Raw genomic sequence first — 22,518 nt, forward strand, 5'->3', positions numbered from 1 at the left:
ATAGCAATGAAAAACAACCCAGGCTCCCAGCACAGTCCGTATGTCATGAGTATTCACTTAATTATTTAAACCAGTCGAATAATACATTACAGTGACATGGCAGGACGTTTAACTGTGAGTTATTTATGTACTTCATACTGTATTTGTCATATTGCTTTGGCCTGATTATACATGCATGATGTTGCTTCATGTTATTTAAAAACACTACTTCAAAAGACCTGATTTATCTATTTCACCTTTAAAATGGTGCAAGAAGACGCATAACTTTCCGAGTGTTGTGTTTGTCATAACTATACAAACACGATGGTGCTTCTAGGGCATTTCTTTCTATTCTTTGGTTGCCGTTACCCATGCAAACATCTGATATACCACCATGATGGCCCCTAAATTTTATGGAGGTTGATGAAAATGTCATATTCTCATTATTTGTGAATTATTATTGTAGTATTGAAATAGCTACACCCTCCACGTGAAATAATGGATCAGATGGCCTATATTAAGTTATATTAATCATTAAATAAAACAAATAGTGGATTAGTGGATCAGACACAGCAGTGCTGCTGGAGTTTTTAAACACCTCAGTGTCGCTGCTGGACTGAGAATAGTCCACCAACCAAAAATATCCAGCCAACAGCGTCCTGTGGGCAGCGTCCTGTGAAGGACTAGAGGATGACCAACACAAACTGTGCAGCAGCAGATGAGCTATCGTCTCTGACTTTACATCTGCAAGGTGGATTGACGAGGTGGGAGTGTTTAATAGAGTGGACAGTGAGTGGACACGGTGTTTAAAAACTCCAGCTGCACTGCTGTGTCTGATCCACTCGTACCAGCGCAACACACACTAACACACCACCACCACGTCAGTGTGAGGGTCCATGGGGGTCCTGACCACTGAAGAACAGGGTAAAAGGGGGCTAACAAAGTATCAGAGAAACAGATGGACTACAGTCTGTAACTGTAGAACTACAAAGTGCACCTATACAGTAAGTGGAGCTGATAAAATGGACAATGAGTGTAGAAACAAGGAGGTGGTCATAATGTTATGCCTGATCGGTGTACACTATATGACCAAATGTATATGGACACCTGACCATCACACAGATATAAGCTTCTTGGATATCCCATTCCAAAACCATGGCATTGATATAGAATTGACCCTCCCTTTGCAAGTCTAACAGCCTCCACTCTTCTAGGAAGGCTTTCCACACAATTTTAGAGTGTGTCTGTGGGAATTTGTGCCCATTAAGTCAAAAGAGCATCTGTGAGGTCAGACACCAACGTTGGTCAAGAAGGCCTGGCTTGATTTCACTATTCCAGTTCATCACAGAGGTGTTCACCTGGGTTTCTGTCAGGGCTCTGTGCAGACCACTGGGGTTCCTCCACACCAAACCATGTCTTTATGGAGCTCGCTTTGTGTACAGTGGGAAGTTCTTGCTGGAACAGTCATGCCGCAAAGCTGGAAGCATATTAATATGCTGCAGCATTAACATCACCATTTACTGCAACTGAGGGGCCCAAACTCTGAAAAACAACCGCAGCCCATTATCCCTCCTCCACCAAACTTTACTGTTAGCACTATGCATTCTGATGTAATGTTCTCCTGGCATCCACTAACCCTAGATTCATCCATCTTACTGCCAGATAGTGAAGCATGATTCATCACACCAGAGAATACTTTTCTAGCGCTTTACACCACTCCAGCCGACACTTGGTATTGCACATAGTAATCTTAGGCTTGTGTGCAGCTGCTCAGCCATGGAAACCCATTTCATCAAGCTCCTGATGCACAGTTCTTGTGCTTTTAGTACTTGTGGTTCATGTTACTTCCAGAGGCTTATAACTAAGGTGGTGTTCTATGACAGTGTCACGTTTACTGAGGTCTTCAGTGTTCCCAGCATTAATAGGTCAAAATGCTTGATTTTATATACTTGTTAGCAATGGGTGCAGCTGAAACTCATGAATTTAATGTATAGGAGGGATGTCCACATCCTTTGGCCATATAGTGTTTGTATACACTTTGGCCATACCCTGGTGGCAAATAGCATTCACTCTATACACTTTATTGGCTGAGAACAAACAAGGTACAAAGATAACCATCACAGTAAACACTCGTATTATTGCCAGGAGTACAAAAAATGAAACAAAATTATTGTCTCGTCCTTCATTTCACCCCTCTGTACACAAGCTCGGCCATGCCGTCGCGGATGCCCCGGATGTACTCGAGAGTGGCGCGGTGCACACGGTGCTCGTACAGGCCAGAGCGGCGCATGTGGCGTAGGAAATTGGGCGCCCCGGGGAAGATAACGTTGTCTGCGAGGATGACAGAGCCCTCACCGAGCAGGCCGCTGCCTTCCAGCGTCTGCAGGTCGGGCAGGTAGCAGCGCTTCCAGTGGTCCATAAAGACAAAGTCCAGACGCTCCACACCGTAATCCTCACGGAGCCGAGGGATCACCTCGTCCGATGGCCGCACGATCAGCTCCACCTGCAGTGAAAAAGAGTCCTGACCTGAAGAATCTCAACTAAGTTTTTAAAGGAATGCGATGTACACAATTTCCCCCTTAACCCAAAGATCAGCCAAGACATGTTTGGTGTCTCAAGTTTGCTTCATAAGTTTTGCGCTGGAGCGACAAGGCTAATGTCGCTAACCAGTAATGGAAGCTTATGCCCCACCAATTAGTACTGTCCTACCTGCAGGCCTAAATCTACACACACTTCACACAACTGTTGAGTTGCTAGTTAATCTCTAAAAGACTTACTGATGTGGTTCCTGACACTGCCATATTGTTATCTATACAGAAATGACACAAGAATGTCACATAGCTAAAAAAAATTGTAATAACCTTCTTGAAACCTGAATTTTTTCTATCGTTTTGTCTATTGATTCCAGAGGTGGACAGTAATGAAGTAAATGTAATTTACTGTACTTAAGTAGTTTTTTGTGTATCTGTACTGAAGTTTTTCCATTTTTGGTGACTTTTTACTTTCACTCCACTACATTTCAAAGTCAAATATCTAAATTTTTACTCCACTACATTATGAGAAATCTGTCGCTCCTTTTGGTTTATGTGTGTATAAAAACGTAACATGTCAAAACAAAAAAAGTGTGAAGCAAAAACACCAATCAGGGCACAGCGGTCACTTTGTTTTGAGCTTGTTTTGACCTGTTGGTCATACCGACCCAGTGCAGCACACGGTTCAACATCAGTGCAGCAGCGTAAAATTTTGGGAGAGTCTATTCAACATAAATGATGAACTAACCTAACTCTGTGTAAACAGACCACAATATAGAAATATGTACACATATGCAGTTGTGACTGACGTGGCTTTTTTCTGAATTTATACAAACATATTTCATTTTATAGTAAATTTGTTTTGGCTAGTTTATGTTTATGAACAGAGACGTACAGATGCAGTTTAGTGAAGGAAACTCATTTGTGAATCTGAGTTTAAAGTTTTTATTAAACTTAAACTTGTAACTAAGTTCAAATAAATCTTAAACTGAAACTTTGCTTGTTTGTAAAAAGTGATTTCAGAGCCACTCAGTTCTACCTGATGGAAACTGTTTGCCTTCAGTGTTTTGTGTTTATGACCATTTTAATAGACATCAGCGTCACTAATTAATGACATTCTATTAAAAGACTACAAAAATGATAATAGGACATCAGAGCCATAATTAATCTTTTAGAACTTTTACTTTTTGATACTTAAGTACATTTGAAGGCAAATACTTTTGTACTTTTACTCAAGTGGAGGTCTAAAGGGAGGAACTTCTACTTTTACTGGATTTTACCTTGGGTGTCTCTACTTTAACTCAAGTACATGGTTTGTGTACTTCGTCCACCACTGATTGTTTCCATATCAGCCTACATAAAGCCTAGCTGGTCATATCATATATTTCCATGAAAAAACACGCAGAAACTTCAATTTAATTCATTCAACTATGAAAAATGGCAAATTAATGAATATTTTAGTTAGGAATTTTTTCAGCAACCAATCATTCTTCTTATTCATTGGCCAGAAAATAAGCTGTAGAAGGGTACAAGATTGGCTCCAGTAGTATCTGCTTCACAAAAGCAGCTGGACCCAGTTAACAAGCAGGTAAAAGAGGAAAGATTCCAATTAGTGAACCAAACAGTCAAATTACTGTTTGTAAGTAAAAAAACATTTTATGTTTTATTTTTTCCCCCATTATGTTAAATTCAGCAAATAAACAGTAACTGTACATTATAATATGCAGAAGTGAATTCTCTGTAGAAGGTATGTCAGCGTATTCTCAAAACATGTCATTGGATTAGGGGCATCGAAACTTTTGCATACTGTACATGCTGACTCCCTCACCGTGTCATCATCGAACCCTGCCAAGCGGATGATCTTCTCGGCCACCTGAGCATTGCCCTCGTCCATCTCCACGGAAAAGATACGTGCTCCAATCGGGAGTGAGCGGGCGATGCGCACTGCAGTGTAGCCACAGTGAGTTCCCAGCTCTAGCACCGTCAGCGGGCAGTGTTCCTTCAGCAGTCTGTCCAGGATCATACCTGAGTGGACAGGTGAGACCAGAACGAGTGTTTGAGCTCCAGATGACCCGAGTAGGCCCCTGATATTTCACACCAAGGTGTAGCCTTTTTTCAACTTGAGCCAATAGCTGTACTTTTTCATTAGCTATACGCTAATTTAGAGCTTGATGCAGAACAAAAGCAGCTGGACTGAGTTAATGAGCAGGTAAACATGGGTAAAAAGGTGTGTAGTGACCCCAAGGGTTGTGTATTTCTAGAATTTCTAGTGAGGAGTCATTAATGTCTCCCAGGTTCCACCAGAGGGCGCTCCTGAGTGAGTCCAAAATGAATGGGTTCCTATGCAGGTCTTGTGCAAAGTCATAAGGCCTCATTCACCAATATCTTCCTACGTTTCTTCTTAAATGTGTTCTTGAGAAAAGTCCTAAGAAAACGTCTACGTTAGATTCATGCCGTGTTCTTAAACTGCAGAACTGTTCAGACCTTTGCGCTCTTGTGTGTGTGTAGATTCTGTTCTTACCTAAGACCAAATTCCAGATTAGAATACATTGGTGAACGTCAGAATCTTTGTGAAAGCTGCTAAGTGGGTTTTAAGAAGAAATTTCTTCTTAAGAACCATTGGTGAATGAGGCCCATTGTTTGTAAATGCTTAATAATTTTTATGTAGACAAAAACACCCATTTTCTCAGCACAGAATAGCACAAAGTACTAAAAGTTATATTTGTAAGCACTTCTCCAGTGCCTTGTGTACATTCATGACATCAGTGAGTGTGAACCTCATGGCAGCCTCATATTAGACATGGCAGTCTAATAACAGACGCTGGAATGGAATGGCAAAAAATCCTCCATCTTGGTTCACAAGCTAGCTTACTCACTAACCATAAGCAACAACAACAACACAAAAGAGAAAACAATAATACCAGAAAAAATATATACTAGTGGGAATATAGTGCTGAATACTGAAGTGTAGCTAAATAGTGTAGGCAACATTGGGGTGATTTTTACGCAGCTGCAGGTAGCCAACGAGCTAACATGGCTAGCTGGCTTACTCACCTACTATAGAGAGTAAAAACACAAAAGTGAACAAAATATGAAAGATAATTATACTCATCACAGCATAGTCCACTGTAGCAAGCTGGCATGGTTAGTGACAGTGAGGTGACTTGTGTGCTGTTGTGGTTAGCCAAGGAGCTAACATCCCTTACACCAGCAAGGCTGATCACCAGCAAAACCAGCACACTTTGTATTTTGGATGCTGAAATACTGGTCAACCAGCATGACCATCATGAAAATTGGCTGGCAAACTCAAATATTACTGGGCTTTTGCTCAGCCAATGAGCTGAGCAACTCGCCAACCAAACAGCACTCAGTAGCAGTAATGCTATCTTATCAATCTTAGCACTGAAATCTTATCAGTCATGGCTTGTCGTAAAACAATGTCTCAGACGTCAGCCAGTATATCCTAAAATATGTAAAAAAAAATATATATATAGTACCAAAAAGGGTTCTTTAAAGTTTCTTTAAAGAACCACAATCGTCACAGAGAAGAACCATTTAACAGTGCAAAGAACCATTTATGCATTCAGATGTTTCTTTGAGTGGGCACTGCTCTATAGAACCACTCTCTTTACTAAGGAACCCTTGAAGAACCATTTTTAAGCGTGTAGTTTTCAGAGAATGTCTGGTTCCTGTGAACAAATCTGACTTGGTAAATCTCTCTTGAATGAAGCATTTTACAGCACACCTCTCTGAATGACTTTATTAACATCTTAACCATTTAATTATGCAGATATTTTGGACTGTCTGTGGAATTCTCCTTTTAAACAGCAGGGGGTGATCTAACCACTTTCCTTCCCGATAGAAAGCCTGTTATAGATTCTGGTACTTGACCAGACTTGGCTGGTGTTAGTGTATGTCTTTTTACCTTTCTTAGGCCCGATGTGGCTGATGAACTCCACTTTGCTGCACCAGTGATCGAAGGTATCTATGATGCTGTCGGCATCACCCGGAGTGGCGTGTGTCAGAATGTACTGGTACACTCGCTCTTCCCTGCTGATCCCCGTTAGCAAGTCCTGCACCCAGCGAACCAGCACAGCCCGGTAGAACAGCACAAAATAGTACCGATACCGGATAATCAGTGTCAGCAGTAATGGTAAGAATGCCAAGGCGATGGCTGGAGAGACCATATCTAAGGGCCAGACCTGCAAGTTAATTCAAAACAGGGCAGTTCTGATTAACACATTGCAATCCATTAGCAGGCATTAGCACATGCAACATGTGGCTAAATCCAAAATCCTCACTGTCCATTTTATCAGCTCCACTTACTATATAGGTGCACTTTGTAGTTCTACAATTACAGACTGTAGTCCATCTGTTTCTCTGATACTTTGTTAGCCCCCTTTTACCCTGTTCTTCAGTGGTCAGGACCCCCATGGACCCTCACAGAGCAGGTACTATTTGGGTGGTGGATCATTCTCAGCACTGCAGTAACACTGACGTGGTGATGGTGTGTTAGTGTGTGTTGTGCTGGTACAAGTGGATCAGACACAGCACAGAAACACGTTAAGGACATGAGAAGATACATTATTTAAGGCCAAAGTCGCTACGTGGCAGTAGGGAGCCATTTAAGATTGACAGGTTGATCCAAGCTCTGTTGTTTTTTCTGTTGAGTGATTATGTAGTACTTATTGACATGCATTTTCCTCTTGCGCAGGGAATAGTATAGACTAGGATAGACTAGTATAAGAAATGTTCGTTATGGACAAAATAATAGGAAAACTCGCTAAACGACAACTGTTTAAAATTCCAACTTTTTCATTGTGGAAAATTATAACTTGGTTGTTACATCAGATAAAAAGTAAACTGATCATGCACAGGGTCTTGCACATGTGTCAAGCTCCAGTCCTCAAGCCTCATTAAACACACCTGATTCAGCTCATTAGCTAATTAGCAAGGCCTTAATGAACTGACTTTAGAGCATTAGATGAGGGTAAACATTAATCTCCACAGCACTTTGGCCTGGAAGGTTTCCAGTTTGACATGCCTTGTGTAGAACTTGCAATAGTACTTTGAGGTATGATAGCAGAAGCGCTGACACGTTGTCTTTTTAGTCTATACATCTACTGTGGATGCTGCCATTTTCCAGCAGCTAATAACCAGAAATAAATGTCTAACCCTGACTTAAGTGCTTAATAACCAAGCAAACCACTGTAAAACCACATCTATGAAAATCTATTCCTGTTTATATGTGTGAGTTGGTTTGGATTGTGCTTGGCTTTCAAACTTAGCAGTATCAGTCAGTATCAACTCAACATTGGGGGTGCTGGTCAGGTTCGGGCTACAATTTCATGACCTCTAGTTTGTCAATGCCCAGTTCAGAATTTGCTAAGCCTGCTAAATTTTTAACAAGCGCTAAAGGCTTGAGTAAACCTGGCAACTAGCATGCTAGCATGCTAATGGTGATTGTAAAATGCCTCAGGAAACCCAAGGCTGCTTTACTTGTTTACACTACTTTGACCTTTCATGCATAAATTTAGGCCTTTAACACAATGCGGCATTTAGACAACACTGCTTCACTTCAACACCACTTTACTTAAGCCCTTAATGAGCTGGATCATTTGTCAAAACAACAGCTGGAAAAACCAAATTAGACCAGCTTGAATTCCATTCTGGTCTAAGTAAGCTGGTTTATGCTGGTCTAGTGCTGGTTTAGCTGGTCACTTAGCATGGTCATGCTGGTTGACCAGCATACCAGCATCGGATGGCATTTTGTGGTGATCAGCATAGCAGCTTCCATTGCTACTGGCCAGCAGACCAGCATCCAACACCCAAAGTTTTGCTTCTGAACAACAATGCTGCTCTATACTGGTTTTTCTAGCAGGGTGTAATCTAAAGCTTCGACTCCTTTGGACTGGAAATGGCTAAAAATTTAGCACGAATGATTCAACCAATATTTAATTTCAACATATTGACAATGGAGAAACAGCAAATAAACTTGCTTCAGTAGGACTGCTACAGCCTATTGTGGATTATTTTCAACAACTTTGAGAACACTCCAAGAAAAAAGTGCCACAGTAAGCCATGTGTCTTTCCAGAGCATTTTTCAGGCACGAGTAACCAGAGACAATGTTACCTAAGACCAATGAAGACATGCACTGTAGTCAGGTCAGCCAGCTATACTGAGCGCTCACCAGGCATACAGTCTTGCTTGTTTATTATAGTGACAATATTAATCTCCTTGGAGGTACGTTGACACTGAGATCATTTGCAAAGTCAACAATCTTAACCAATGATAGGCCTGTTATTTGTATGTGGAGATGGTGATCAGCAACTTTGCCATGACCCCTTAAATGGCCAGGAGGTGCCTATGGGTCTAAACCTGTATTAAGCACTTCTGCAAACTATAAACAGCAGCCAGTTTGCATTGTAGTCCACATAGTTATTGAATAACAAGCTTTAGGATGTAAAAGTCACCAGCAAGTCATGCAGGAGACTATTGAAAACTACCGAATTAGAAAATGAGGCTTATATTATGGCTTATATTACAGAAATTTGGAATTAAATAGTGCCATGTAGTAAGCATATATTAGCATATTGACCCTGGTAAATATCATCCTCAGATTATGTTCAGTTATATGTAACAGTTTCTTGTTATCATTACTACTAATTGGCATAACATTTGGCATATTGTTTGACGCTATGATGGCTAACTAGAGTACATATGTTTATGGCATGGTCATGTCAATGCTATGTAGCAGGGTTCAAGCAAAGTCTTACCAAAAGATCTGTTAAAAAGGAAAACGCCAAATTGAACTGGACACACTGAAGCACACTTACCTTCCAGCAAGCGAGCTGACAATATAGTTAACTAGTTAACCCTATGAGGCAGATGGGTGCTGTCCACCAGTCGATGAAAACATCTACAAAGCACTTCCCAAGCAAACATCCATCCAACTCAAAGAACGTCACAAATACCCCAAACAGCTTTTATCTATGAATTTCTTTGACTTGTAAGATGACCAGGATGAAGGACACAGGCAGCGACAGGAGCGAATGCTCTTCCTCTGTGTCTATAGCAGGTGTGGAGGATGACTAGTCAAGTTGTAGCCAATCAGCTTCATGCTGTGAATTATTGAGTGGCCCCTGTGTGCTCTTCTTACACTGTGTGGAGTCCAAGAGTAGACATGGCCGAGAACAGAATCACCACACCCTCACCTTTACCCTTACCTCACCTTTACACCTTCAAGCTCCTACTGATATCACATCCACATGTGTGCAGTCACTTACAGAGGACAGACTTTAGCTGTAAAAGTTCTATTTATGTATATATTGGGGAACCCTGACTTTCAGTTTGAGCCATAAAAGTCAAAACTCTCTCAAAATGTGGGGAAAAAAAACACCTCTACAATAATGCTGTCCTTCGCTAGCCTCCCTATGGGATTCTAGTTATTAGTTTGCACTAATAGTGATTCACATATACATTTTTTTGGTGGTTCTAGATTATACACAGACATTTGGAGCTTCTAAAAGACATTCCGTATTTTTCTTGAAGCTCGTGACAGACATATTAGCATATATTTGAGCTTGTAGCAGTTTCAGTAGTGAGCTCTGGTGTAGAGCTGCTTCTGCTGTTTTCCACTCTAACATGGGTCTTATATTGAGTCACCGACGTATCTAGAACATTCAGAAGGCCTAGAGTGAAAATTGGTCCCTAAATTGGTATCCAGGAATCAAAACATTATTGATTGATTCCTCTGTCACTTTGTGATTATGCTGATAGTTAATCTAATGTCTTAGGTCTTCTCTTCAGCTCCTGATGTCCTAACCAGTAGCAGAGCTCATTTAACTTAATTTACCTAGATACCACAGACAAAAACAATTACTGATTGGCCAACTTTCTGCTGGGTGTTTCATCACTGCAACCCTTTTGTTTCCTTCCAATACTTGACAATGAAACAAGAGTAGTACTATAATACGTAAAGAAATACAAACATGATTCTACTGAATGAAAATGAATTAAAAATTACATTAATGTATATTTTAATGCACAGAAATCATTAGGCACTGAGGTTTCCCTTCTGATACATATGTTGGGCTTAAAATTGAGTACAAACACTATGTAGTGTTCATAGTAACAGGTGTGGAATGAAAGTGGGATTGGGTTACTTCTGCCCCCCCGCTCCCCTCTCAGATAATTCTTGTGTTTTCTCATTCTTTTTATTCACACAGGCACTGTAATATGTGACAATGCTCTTTAAAAAAAGATGCCACAAATGGTGGCCTTGAGATTTTTTTATGGAATTAAAGGGGTTCTTATATGAAGAAGTATAAAAAGGATACAAAAGCATTTTCATTGAATAAGACAATTTATTTAACAAACCATATGAAATGGTTCCAATGAAACATGTGAATGAAATTAAATATAAGCTTTAGAATCATTGATGATTCACCACATGCATGACCACCAACATAAACCCTTTGTCTGTAATAAAAGTTTTGTTTGAACATCAATTTTTGTTTGAATGTAAATCAACCTGACTGTGTGACAGAACCCTAACACTAAACTCATTTTATGATTTTATATTTATGTTTACTTCCTTACATTATACTACATTAAAGGGATTTTAACCCAAACATGCTAACAGTGAATAAAATTAAGCAGGGATCAGTTCATTTGCATGAACCTGTGTTACCTAATGCCTCATTAGTGATACAGATCTGCCCCCAGAGTAGCTGGTCAGCATCCATGTCCACATTGGTCAGAGTAAAATAGATCTGAATGTGGAAATCTGGTGTACTACTGTGTTTCCTATCTCTGCATAAAAGAAGCTCCATGCTGCCTTTATTGAATGTACTGCAGAGGTTTCACAATGCAATCTACACTGCTATGGAGATGGTTATTATTCAGTAGTTTCATCACAGTGACAATAAAAGACCTCTCATGTGTGAAGAATTAAAAATGTGCCACAAAATTAAAATATATACTTTTTTTATCTTATGTCCTTTATGTATCAAAATAAATGCAACAGCACTGAAATGACAATATTAAAGTGGAAAAGTAAATAAAAACTGAAGAATAAAGCTAACGGCAATCCGCTAGCCTTCATTAGCGGTCACTTCAGCATGGCTGTCTGGTCAGTTTCCTAATGAACTTTTTCAGCTCTTTCTCATTGCGAGACCACTTCACAAGTCTGGAGAGAACCATTCGTCCGTCCTGCATGTTCCCCAGGGCGAGCAAGGATCCCACCCCTTGTCCTTCTAGTGCTTGGCAGGAACAGTTTGCAGCCTCTGGTAGCCAGAGGGCGCTTTGCTCCATTGCAGCCTGTTGCTCCTGCTCACTGCCCTCCCAACGGAGGATACGGCTCCTCCTCTGAGGCACCACACGCAGATCCAGCCCCTCCAGAGACGAGGAGCTGATCTGAAGCCTGAAAGCTGAAGGTGAGGGGGACAGATATTAGTGACAAACAAACAAAGGAAGAAAGGTTTCATTCACTGCTGCCTTTTGTGTTCTGCATGTAAAAGCTCAAATAGTTTTAGTGGCAGCTTATCAACAATGAAACACTCAAACCTGGTCCTCTGTAGCCGTTCTACACAGTGTTTAACTTATTTAATAAAATTCTTTAATGGAAATCACATAAATAATACTGAGAAACTTAATATCTTCTTGCAAGAACTTTTTTACCTCTCGTTTTGAACGTTGTTGCAGCAAACATGTGCATTTGCTAGATCCTGCTGAGGTTTATGGCAGTTTCTTTAAATGACAACCACTAAAACAATTTGTGTGCTAATGGCACCCCCTGCTGGAAAACCTTCAGTCTGCTAGACAGGAGTTCAAAATCCACTTCCACATGCTTTATATATTAAACAACAAGGTGTTTCCAATCATTGTAGCAGAGGAGCTCTGGAATTCAGCTATAGATGCCTTTCGGGAAACCATTAAGTATTATATTTTCATAATTTAACAATATTTAATATTATTTAGCAAATTGCTTTACTATTAAAGTAGTGCTCTAGTTCTCTCACTTCTACTTGTCAACATAGTGATTATGGCCTTTGAAGCATTATTACGTTAATTCAAAAGCATAAATAAAAAGCATATTTAGAAAAGAACCCCTTCTGTTATAAAGAGTGTGTCCTGAAATTTGGTTTCAGTCAAGATTTTTTAGATCCAGAATTTTTATTTTGGTGCAGCATTAGTTTAGAGGATTGCACAGGCATGAATTTGAAGCCTGAACCTGACCTGTACTTGCTAATTTAAGATTTGACCCAATCCAGACAGACTGTTAAATTTGAAACCCCAACATGGCCTGAACCCGAATGCATGCGCTAAAAATGGATTATCGCAGATATGGTTTTACAATGCTTTGCTTGTTACTAAGCGTATGAGATCGAAAGAAAATTAACAGAAAAAAAACAAAACTTTTACGCACATCTAAAAAAAACTCTTTTCACTTGTAACAGTCACTAATTTTCACAGATCTGTTTCTCATTGTTACTGTTTTTAACAGTAGTCATCAGTTATTATTGCTTAATCTACATACTTCTGTCCAGTGACAGGATGTTTTTTTCCTTTTCTCTGTTTTAATATTTTAGATTAATGGTATAACCTTATTCTCTGTTCATATTGCTCTGTTGTTATTGTTTTACTATCCAGTGTCGACCAGAGAAGGATGGGTTCTCCTTTTGAGTCTTGGTTCGTCTCAAAGTTTCTTTCTTTTGCTCTTCGGGGGTTTTCTTTGCCACTGTCACATTTGCTTATGGGGGGCTTGGGCCCAGATTTTTATGTAAAGCTGCTTTGTGACAATGCCTGTTGTAAAAAGCGCTGTATAAATAACTTTAGAACCTTATGTTAGAAGAGCCTCAAAGGTGAAACAAGTTCTCCAGACGTTTATTCTCATTGCACGATCACGTCTGGCTCTGCAAGACTGCAGCCAACACTGACTTTATCGGTGTGAGGAAGTGTTGACACATACTGTTTCGGGTCAGTTCTTGCTGCAGAACTGCTGCATCCATGGTGAATAAGAGACGATGTGCCAGTCCTTGACCAGTGTGCTTTTTATCGAATGTATTGACCAGGTTATAATGATTCCACAATGAGGATGTGCCTGAGTCATTAGTCATTAGAAAACAAGTCTGAGACTGCCTCAAGCCTGTTGTATGTGAACAATCGTCCCGACTCCGGCCCAAAGCCTAATGTCTTTCGGGCCCTGTCGGGCTTGGGCCAGGCAGAAGACATCTAATTGTGTCGAAGCAGGTAAAGCAGGGGATGATGCAGGGGTAGTCGAGGTCACTGTAATCAAAGAACTTTCCTGGAGGAAGGACAGATTCCAGTTCCTCAATGAAGTTACACCAAATCTCAAAAACCCTCTGGGGTCCAAACTACACAGGGATCAGTTTATAAAGATATCTGCCATTCTTCACTCCTAACACCCAATTTAACCAATTTAAGAGAACTGCCAATATGATCTCACATCACTGACCACACTTACCGAACTGACTACTGCAGAAGTTCTTCTGGATGTCACTTTCTCCTTCTGAAGCTGGGCTGCAGGCATCACATAACACGGTACCTGAGGGAGAAAAGAGGAGAAAACTTTATTACCCAGAAAACACCATGTGGTTCAGTGACTTTGTGTTCCCCAACTTATTTCCTAGAGGCTCAATTGCCCTGTTTTCCCTTCAGGACCAGATTCAAAGAAATGTGTTGTGTTGGAGCAGGAAAATATGACACTGTGCAGACTAAAGTACTCAGAAGCTCAGAAGCAGCAAACATCAGACCAATAACACTTTCTTTTGCTGTCATTTTAATGAATAGTTTAGCGAACAGTTTACCACATCTGCCAGATACAATTAATCAGCTAAAACATGTTTGCTTCTAAACAGTTTAGTGCTGGAGCTACAAGGCTAACATTGCTAACAAAGTCAAATCTTTTCCATAAAATACACCCCCAAAACGTCTCTCAACCAGCTCAAACCACATCCAACTCTGGCCTACAGAGGTCCTGTCCCCACAGAATCCAAGTCCCCTTTGCATGCATGCATTAATCACACAGGCATATGTGATTAATCCAGGTTTAGATACTCAGTCTGTGATTAATCCGGGTTTAGATACTCAGTCTATGATTAATCCGGGTTTAGATACTCAGACTGTGATTAATCCAGGTTTAGATACTGAGTCTGTGATTAATCCAGGTTTAGTCACTCAGTCTGTGATTAATCCAGGATTAGATACTCAGACTGTGATTAATCCAGGTTTAGATACTCAGTCTGTGATTAATCCGGGTTTAGATACTCAGACTGTGATTAATCCAGGTTTAGATACTGAGTCTGTGATTAATCCAGGTTTAGTCACTCAGTCTGTGATTAATCCAGGATTAGATACTCAGACTGTGATTAATCCAGGTTTAGATACTGAGACTGTGATTAATCCAGGTTTAGATACTCAGACTGTGATTAATCCAGGTTTAGTCACTCAGTCTGTGATTAATCCAGGTTTAGATGTTTAGGCTGTGATTAATCCAGGTTTAGATACTCAGGCTGTGATTAATCCAGGTTTAGATACTCAGGCTGTGATTAATCCAGGTTTAGACACTCAGACTGTGATTAATCCAGGTTTAGATATTTGGGTTGTGATTAATCCAGGTTTAGATACTCAGGCTACGATTAATCCAGGTTTAGACACTCAGTCTGTGATTAATCCAGGTTTAGATGTTCCAACTGTGATTAATCCAGGTTTAGATACTCAGGCTATGATTAATCCATGTTTAGATACTCAGACTGTGATTAATCCATGTTTAGATACTGAGTCTGTGATTAATCCAAGTTTAGACACTCAGGCTGTGATTAATCCAGGTTTAGATGTTTAGGCTGTGATTAAGACAGGTTTAGATACTCAGACTGTGATTAATCCAGGTTTAGATATTTGGGTTGTGATTAATCCAGGCTTTGATATTCAGGCTGTGATTAAGACAGGTTTAGATACTCAGACTGTGATTAATCCAGGTTTAGATACTCAGACTGTGATTAATCCAGGTTTAGATACTCAGACTGTAATTAATCCAGGTTTAGATGTTCCAACTGTGATTAATCCAGATTTAGATACTCAGGCTGTGCTTAATCCAGGTTTAGATACTCAGACTGTGATTAATCCATGTTTAGATACTCAGGCTGTGATTAATCCAAGTTTAGACACTCAGGCTGTGATTAAAACAGGTTTAGATACTCAGACTGTGATTAATCCAGGTTTAGATACTCAGACTGTGATTAATCCAAATTTACATACTCAGACTGTGATCAGTCCAGCTTTAGATACTCCAACTGTGATTTATCCAGATTCAGATACTCAGGCTGTGATTAATCCAGGTTTAGACATTCAGACTGCGATTTTTCTAAGTTTAAAAATTCAGACTGTGATTAATCCAAATTTAGATACTCACACTGTGATTAATCATGTTGAATGACCTCAAGTACAACTTTGAAAACAAGCAGAATAATTTCATTGTTGAAATATGAGCTACAGCCTATTGTTGAATCAGTATCAAGAAATAGTTTAAAATAGCATGTAATTGCGTACATGTAAATATACATGTTGTTACTATGAACACTAAGTGGCTCAAAATAATGGGGCAGTTTTACACAATTTATCAGATGCCAAGTAAAAATAATGAGGAAGCAAGTTGTACATATGAGATCCTGAGTCATAATTATGAGACTGGATTTCATTATTATGAGATAGAAAGTCACAATTATGGACTTCCGTACTCATATGATGGTTTAGAGTAATAAAATAAGAAAAATTTCCTTCCAAAATTTCCAAAACACCAAAACTTATGCAACAGCAGAATTCTGCAGCAAATGGTGTCATTAGGTAAAGCATTTTAGCCCTTGATAGAAACAAACTGGGCCGCAAAAGTCGTATTTTATGCATTTTTACTTTTATCGCTTGCAGTTTGTGCAGAAAGTCAATGGAAACTTTGTAGCCAAAATAACGACACAGCACTTTTGATTTTATACTACACCCTTACCCATTATATATCTAGAACCTTGTTTGGCCTTTCAGTGGAATTAATTCTTGTAATTCACCACAATATTACTCAAAAGAGTTACCAAAAAATAGGTACCTCACACTTACCCTAATACCTTAGCCTGAAAGACCTGATCAAGAGGACTTGACCATTTACATATAAGCCTTCAACAATAAACAACCCATAATCCTTATAATAGCTGCTAAAAAATTAGCATCTGACCTTTGTCCATCTCTGTAACCTCCATACGTCCTCTATCTTCAGCTCCTGGGATGCATAGCTCCTCTCTGGCTGGAAAGCGGCTACAGTTGAATGACACCGGCCATGGGAACCCAAAGGCGCTCATCACTGGGAGGCACCCATCCCGCACGCTGGTGCAGAGGCTTCGGCATGGAGGCACAGCCGCCGAGAGCTCCTCCAGGCATGCGGGTGCAAAAAGGGAGCAAAGGAACTTCCTGGTGTCGCTGTGGCACCGTTTGTTCACCAACGGTATCCACGCTGCGGCCTGCTGCTGCGCCTCCTTCACGCTGTCATGACCCAGGAGGTTGGGCAGCCTCAGGGCCCCGTACCCGATTCCGTGGCACAAGCCCATCGTGCTCGGCACGGGTTTGCAAACCGAGCGTGTTGTGCCAAATTCGGCCGACGTCACAAAGTCAGAAATGACACTGGCTGCTACTTCATCTAACCTAATGTCATCATCCGCCTTAGAAACAAGGACTCCGGAAGCTAGCACCAGCGCAAAGAGAGCCACGGAATGATCAGCCATCCTAGCCAGCATGAAGACACTAACTGAGCTAGCTAGGTTGGAGTGCTGACAAATGTTGGCTGGTCCTTGTCAAGTCGTAAAGCCAGAATTTTTGCGAGTTTATCACCAGGAAGCAGACACAGTGGTTGACACATGAGGTGGAATGTTTCTTTGAGTGCCAGAGAAAATACAATCACTACAGTAGGGAGAAACAGTGTTTTAACCACCGTCTCAAAAGCAAGAAAAGATCATGGTGAACTAAATAATATTCCTACAGCTGTGAACAGCTAGCTAGCCACCACACTCTCATTTATTCTCAGTAATAAATGCTACTAGAAGCAATCCTGAGAAATATGTCACTTATTTGGACTGAACCAGGAGTTAAAACTGATGCTGTTGCCTTGAATTGGGAGAGTCTTAAGCTGAGACAAATCATGAGGAGTCCAAATGGGGCCTGTTTACACCTTGCGTTAGCATGTGTTTTTAGCGATTCAGATTCCACTTGACCGCATAAAGGGTGGTGTAAACACCCCATGAAGCACTGTGGGCGGATTCTGGTCGGATCACTCAAACCACATTTCAGGGATGGTCAGAAACTGATCTTGACCACATTTTACACAATGAAATGAAAGATAGAGGATATGTGAGGCTGGAGTTCCCCAAATCAAGTCTTAATGCATTCTAGGTAGATAAAAGTGTTGAAGCCAAGCTTGTCCACTTGCATCGTAATGGGGAGAAAGAGTAAACACAAGTAAAATGGAAACAACATATGTGTTAATGTGTTTTTTAGCTGGAGGAAAAGTACAATCGGATCTCATCTGGTCAAACTGCATTTTAATGAAAATTTTAAATGGAATCCAGCCAAAGTTTATTTCATACATTGTCCACATACAGAAATACATCAGGTGAAAATAATCAAGACCTGACTTCTAGATCAAATTGCTAACTGCCAATGCTATTGAGAGAAGAGCCATCTGTGAGCCAAAAGAGTCGGTTCTTCTTTGTGAACGGAGCTGACTGATCAGACTCACTGAAGAGAGCCAGAATGCCCAACACTAGAATCATAAAAGTGACAAATGTGTTGATTATTTGAATGGTTTTTCCATTTTCCATTATTTTAATTATCATTTTCATTTAATATTATTGAATATTTAAAGAGGTTATATCCATTTGTAACAGTTTTGGATACAACAAGTTTTTAATAATAACTATTTCTCTAATAAAGGAGGTATTAATCATAATACAGCACTGATATTTCTTGTATGTGTAAAAGTCTGTCCAGACACAATGTAAACATGAAAAACATGTTGTAGGTTCATGGCCTACATTTGCTTGTCATTTTTCCCCCTGTCTGTGTGGGTTTGTAGAAGTTATATGTATAATATATAGTATACATAACATAGTAATAACATTTATATAGTTTTTAAAACTTTGATGTAATTTTTCAGTGTCTTCTTATCTCCAAAAATGTAACTGTTTTTGTTTGACTAGCAAAATTGCAGTCATTTCAATAGAAGAGTGATTTCATGTCCCTAACTTTCAGGGCGAATACATTTTGTGGGTGAAATTTCATGTTGTGAAATTGTGAACTTTGCCATTCAAATTCATTTACTTAACCAATAGCGCTACTGCTTTGTTGACATCTGAAGGGGCAGCGGGTTAATATAACAGCACTGAACCAGAGCCGGTTAAAGCCACTTCCTGTTTCTCCCGTTATATCAAGAACATGACTGCGAAACACTAGTGGGAGCCTGTGAGCGAGTCTTTGATGAATGGGGGTAAAAAAATAACGAAATTTTTAAATAGTTTCTAACCACTTGTGTGGGACTTTCATTTATTTCTGGAAAGTAGAAGGATGTGTTCCATTTAAAAAATCAAAGAAAACTTCTACAGCAAAAAGTTTTAGTCAGTAGGGCGCCAGCGTTACTGCTACTCAGTGCTGATTGGTTAGCATTACTGCTACTGAGTGTCAATTGGTTAGCATTACTGCTACTGAGTGTTGATTGGTTAGCATTACTTCTACTGAGTGCTGATTCGTTAGCATTACTGCTACAGAGTGCTGATTGGCTGGCATTACTGCTACTGAGTTCTGATTGGTTGGCATTACTACTACTGAGTGCTGATTCGTTAGCATTACTGCTACTGAGAGCTGATTGGTTGGCATTACTGCTACTGAGTGTCAAATGGTTAGCATTACTGCTACAGAGTGCTGATTGGCTGGCATTACTGCTACTGAATTCTGATTGGTTGGCATTATTACTACTGAGTGCTGATTCGTTAGCATTACTGCTACTGAGAGCTGATTGGTTGGCATTACTGCTACTGAGAGCTGATTGGTTGGCATTACTGCTACTGAGTGTCAAATGGTTAGCATTACTGCTACTGAGTGCTGATTGGCTAGCATTACTGCTACTGAATGCTGATTGGTTAGCATTACTGCTACTGAGAGCTGATTGGTTGGCATTATTACTACTGAGTGCTGATTCGTTAGCATTACTGCTACTGAGAGCTGATTGGTTAGCATTACTGCTACTGAGTGTTGATTGGTTAGCACTACTGCTACTGAGTGTTGATTGTTTAGCATTACTGCTACTGAGTTCTGATTGGTTGGCATTATTACTACTGAGTGCTGATTCGTTAGCATTACTGCTACTGAGAGCTGATTGGTTGGCATTACTGCTACTGAGTGTCAAATGGTTAGCATTACTGCTACTGAGTTCTGATTGGTTAGCATTACTGCTACTGAATTCTGATTGGTTAGCATTACTGCTACCGAGTGCTGATTGGCTGGCATTACTGCTACTGAGTTCTGATTGGTTAGCATTACTGCTACTGAGTGTTGATTGGTTAGCATTACTGCTACTCAGTGCTGATTGGTTAGCACTACTGCTACTGAGTGTTGATTGTTTAGCATTACTGCTACTGAGTGTTGATTGGTTAGCATTACTGCTACTGAATTCTGATTGGTTAGCATTACTGCTACTGAGTGATGATTAGTTGGCATTACTGCTACTGATTGCTGATTGGTTAGCATTACTGCTACTGAGTTCTGATTGGTTGGTGAGCTGTTCAGCTCATTGGCTGAGTGAAGCAGTATAAACTATGTTTTTGCACCAAAGCCAGATTGGAACCCATTCATTTACTGTTTGTCGCAGATGAGTTAGCCAGCTCACTAACTGCTATGTAGGCTCCCCGACTGCCGTCAACCATGTCAGTTGTCTAAATAATTTTGCTACAGATTCGAGGGCAGCTTTACACTCTTGTGAATCTATAATTTAGTCTACATTTGTGTTGTTTCTGTTTATGGTTAGCAACTTGGCTAGCTTGCTAACCACACCAACATGGAGGACGGTTTCGTTGTTCAGTCTCGCTCTTTTTGCAAGGTGATACAAATAACTAGTGTGAGTGTGGCTAATATGTAAATGACCCCTGCTCTGATTGGCTGTCTAGGGTTAGGGTTAGGGTTAGGGTTAGTATTGAGCTGTTTTCAACACTCCTGAAACTGGGTTGAAACGTGTCCACAACTGATTTAGACTATATATATAAATATATAAAATATTTATATAACAAGTTTTTTGTGACATCACAAAAACAGTGAATTCAAAGCAGCAGAAGTTTGCCTAATGTTTTTTCAGCTTAATTTTTCCAAAATGAACTGTTTGGACTGGTAAGTAAATGATGTTTACATACTCATATACATCAAACTCTTATTCCAAAAAAGAAGAACATTAATTTTTTCCAGACCCTATAGGCCCTTTAATGCAAGATGTAAACAAGATGTCTCATTTTATGTGTATTTTAACAGTTAGCTACAGTCACTTAGCTCTTTGCACATCACAAGCACCAGAGGCTTAAATCTGGCTTGCATTATTTACGTCTTGCAGTGGGTGATCTCACTTTACGAGTTGACGATGACCTACCAAATGCATCATTTATTCCAGAGGCTTGGCCACATCCTGTGGGTCCTCAGCTCAAATACATGCTTTCCAGGCCCGTTTATTGCAGGTCATAAAAAACCCTCTGTTACTCCATTACTACTCAAAGGCACTGGTTTCCATTGTCCACCCTACTGAAAACTACAGGTGCAGTATGCTATACATTTTTATGGAGTGATGAGCAATGAGTATACTGATCAGTCAAATGCTTGAGTGATGCTCGATTGAGCTGTAGGCCTGCAAGATCTGAAAATAACATCAAAGAAATAAACGTGTAATTTAACCAGCTGATATTACAGTGGCACGGTCATGCTCTTTGTCAAGTGCCACAAACCTGCCCTGTATAAATTGATCTGAGCTAATAATAGGAAGATATGCTTAATGGGGTCGGATCACCGGGTTGTCCTACAGTCAACACGCCCAGCTGCTTAGGGTAGTGAATGTAAAGCACTAACTGTACTTTGGCACTGTATGATCCTTAAATGTAGTGATATATTTACTGAAATTCACTGACAAACTGTGACTATTAGAGTTGGGCCTTCAGTTTGGGCCAATAAGGAAAAACACATCAACAATAATGCTAATTTTTGGTAGCTGGATTTAAGTAGCATATTAGCACTAAGCTAACAGCGATGCACATGAACACTTTTAGACATTCTAGATTAAATGCGGATATTTAAATCTTGTTTAAAACATTCTTTGTTTTATTAAAAGCAAACAGATATATTAACACATACTTTACCTTATTTGTTTCCAATGACCTGCATTGAGCTGTTGATGTTTCCCATTTCTGTCAACTGACTGAAACACACTGGTCAGGCTACCACTCGTACTCACAGTATGTGACATATCTAGAACTTCCAGAAGACCTAGCGTAATGTTTCTTCCTCATAGAACTGGTCCCACCCATTGGAAATCAGAAAATGATTCTACTGACACTTGCTAATTATGCTGGTGGTTAAGCTGACACATTTGGCCTTCAGTTCAGTCTCTAAAGTGCTAATTAGTGAGAGAACTAGCTTGGCCATATCTACCTAGATACCCCAGAGGAAAAAATCCAAATTAAATCATTTTCAGTTTGGCGTTTCAAGAATCTGACCCTTTTGTTTCCAACCAAAAATAACCCTCACAGAAAAGTCACACATATTTCACCCATGCCATTTATTTTTCACATAAAAACATGTGAAAAGTGCAAAAACCATTTATTTATATGTGAAATTCATGTTTTTACTGTAAGGGTAACAATGAAATAAGAGTGTTACTACAATACTTGGAGAGTTTAAATACAATAAGCATGATGATTA

The 22,518-nt window shown here is 39.9% G+C and overlaps 2 protein-coding genes across 2 annotated transcripts; both read right to left on the minus strand.

The window, feature by feature from the left end:
• Nucleotides 1–2,161: 2,161 nt before the first annotated feature.
• Nucleotides 2,162–9,388, minus strand: tomt (transmembrane O-methyltransferase). The gene is made up of 4 exons (XM_036562786.1): nt 9,348–9,388; nt 6,436–6,712; nt 4,339–4,535; nt 2,162–2,482 (listed from the first exon to the last, which is right to left on the minus strand). Exons 2-4 carry the CDS (start codon nt 6,695–6,697, stop codon nt 2,162–2,164), a joined length of 780 nt encoding a protein of 259 aa, XP_036418679.1. The 5' UTR covers nt 6,698–6,712; nt 9,348–9,388.
• Nucleotides 9,389–11,628: 2,240 nt separating this feature from the next.
• sfrp2l (secreted frizzled-related protein 2 like) lies at nt 11,629–17,300 on the minus strand. The gene is made up of 3 exons (XM_036562788.1): nt 16,757–17,300; nt 14,000–14,080; nt 11,629–11,942 (listed from the first exon to the last, which is right to left on the minus strand). The coding sequence occupies exons 1-3, from the start codon at nt 17,298–17,300 to the stop codon at nt 11,629–11,631; spliced, it is 939 nt and encodes a 312-aa protein (XP_036418681.1).
• Nucleotides 17,301–22,518: the final 5,218 nt, after the last annotated feature.

This window comes from Colossoma macropomum, unplaced genomic scaffold (assembly GCF_904425465.1).
Source record: "Colossoma macropomum unplaced genomic scaffold, Colossoma_macropomum, whole genome shotgun sequence".
Classification (NCBI taxonomy): domain Eukaryota; kingdom Metazoa; phylum Chordata; class Actinopteri; order Characiformes; family Serrasalmidae; genus Colossoma; species Colossoma macropomum.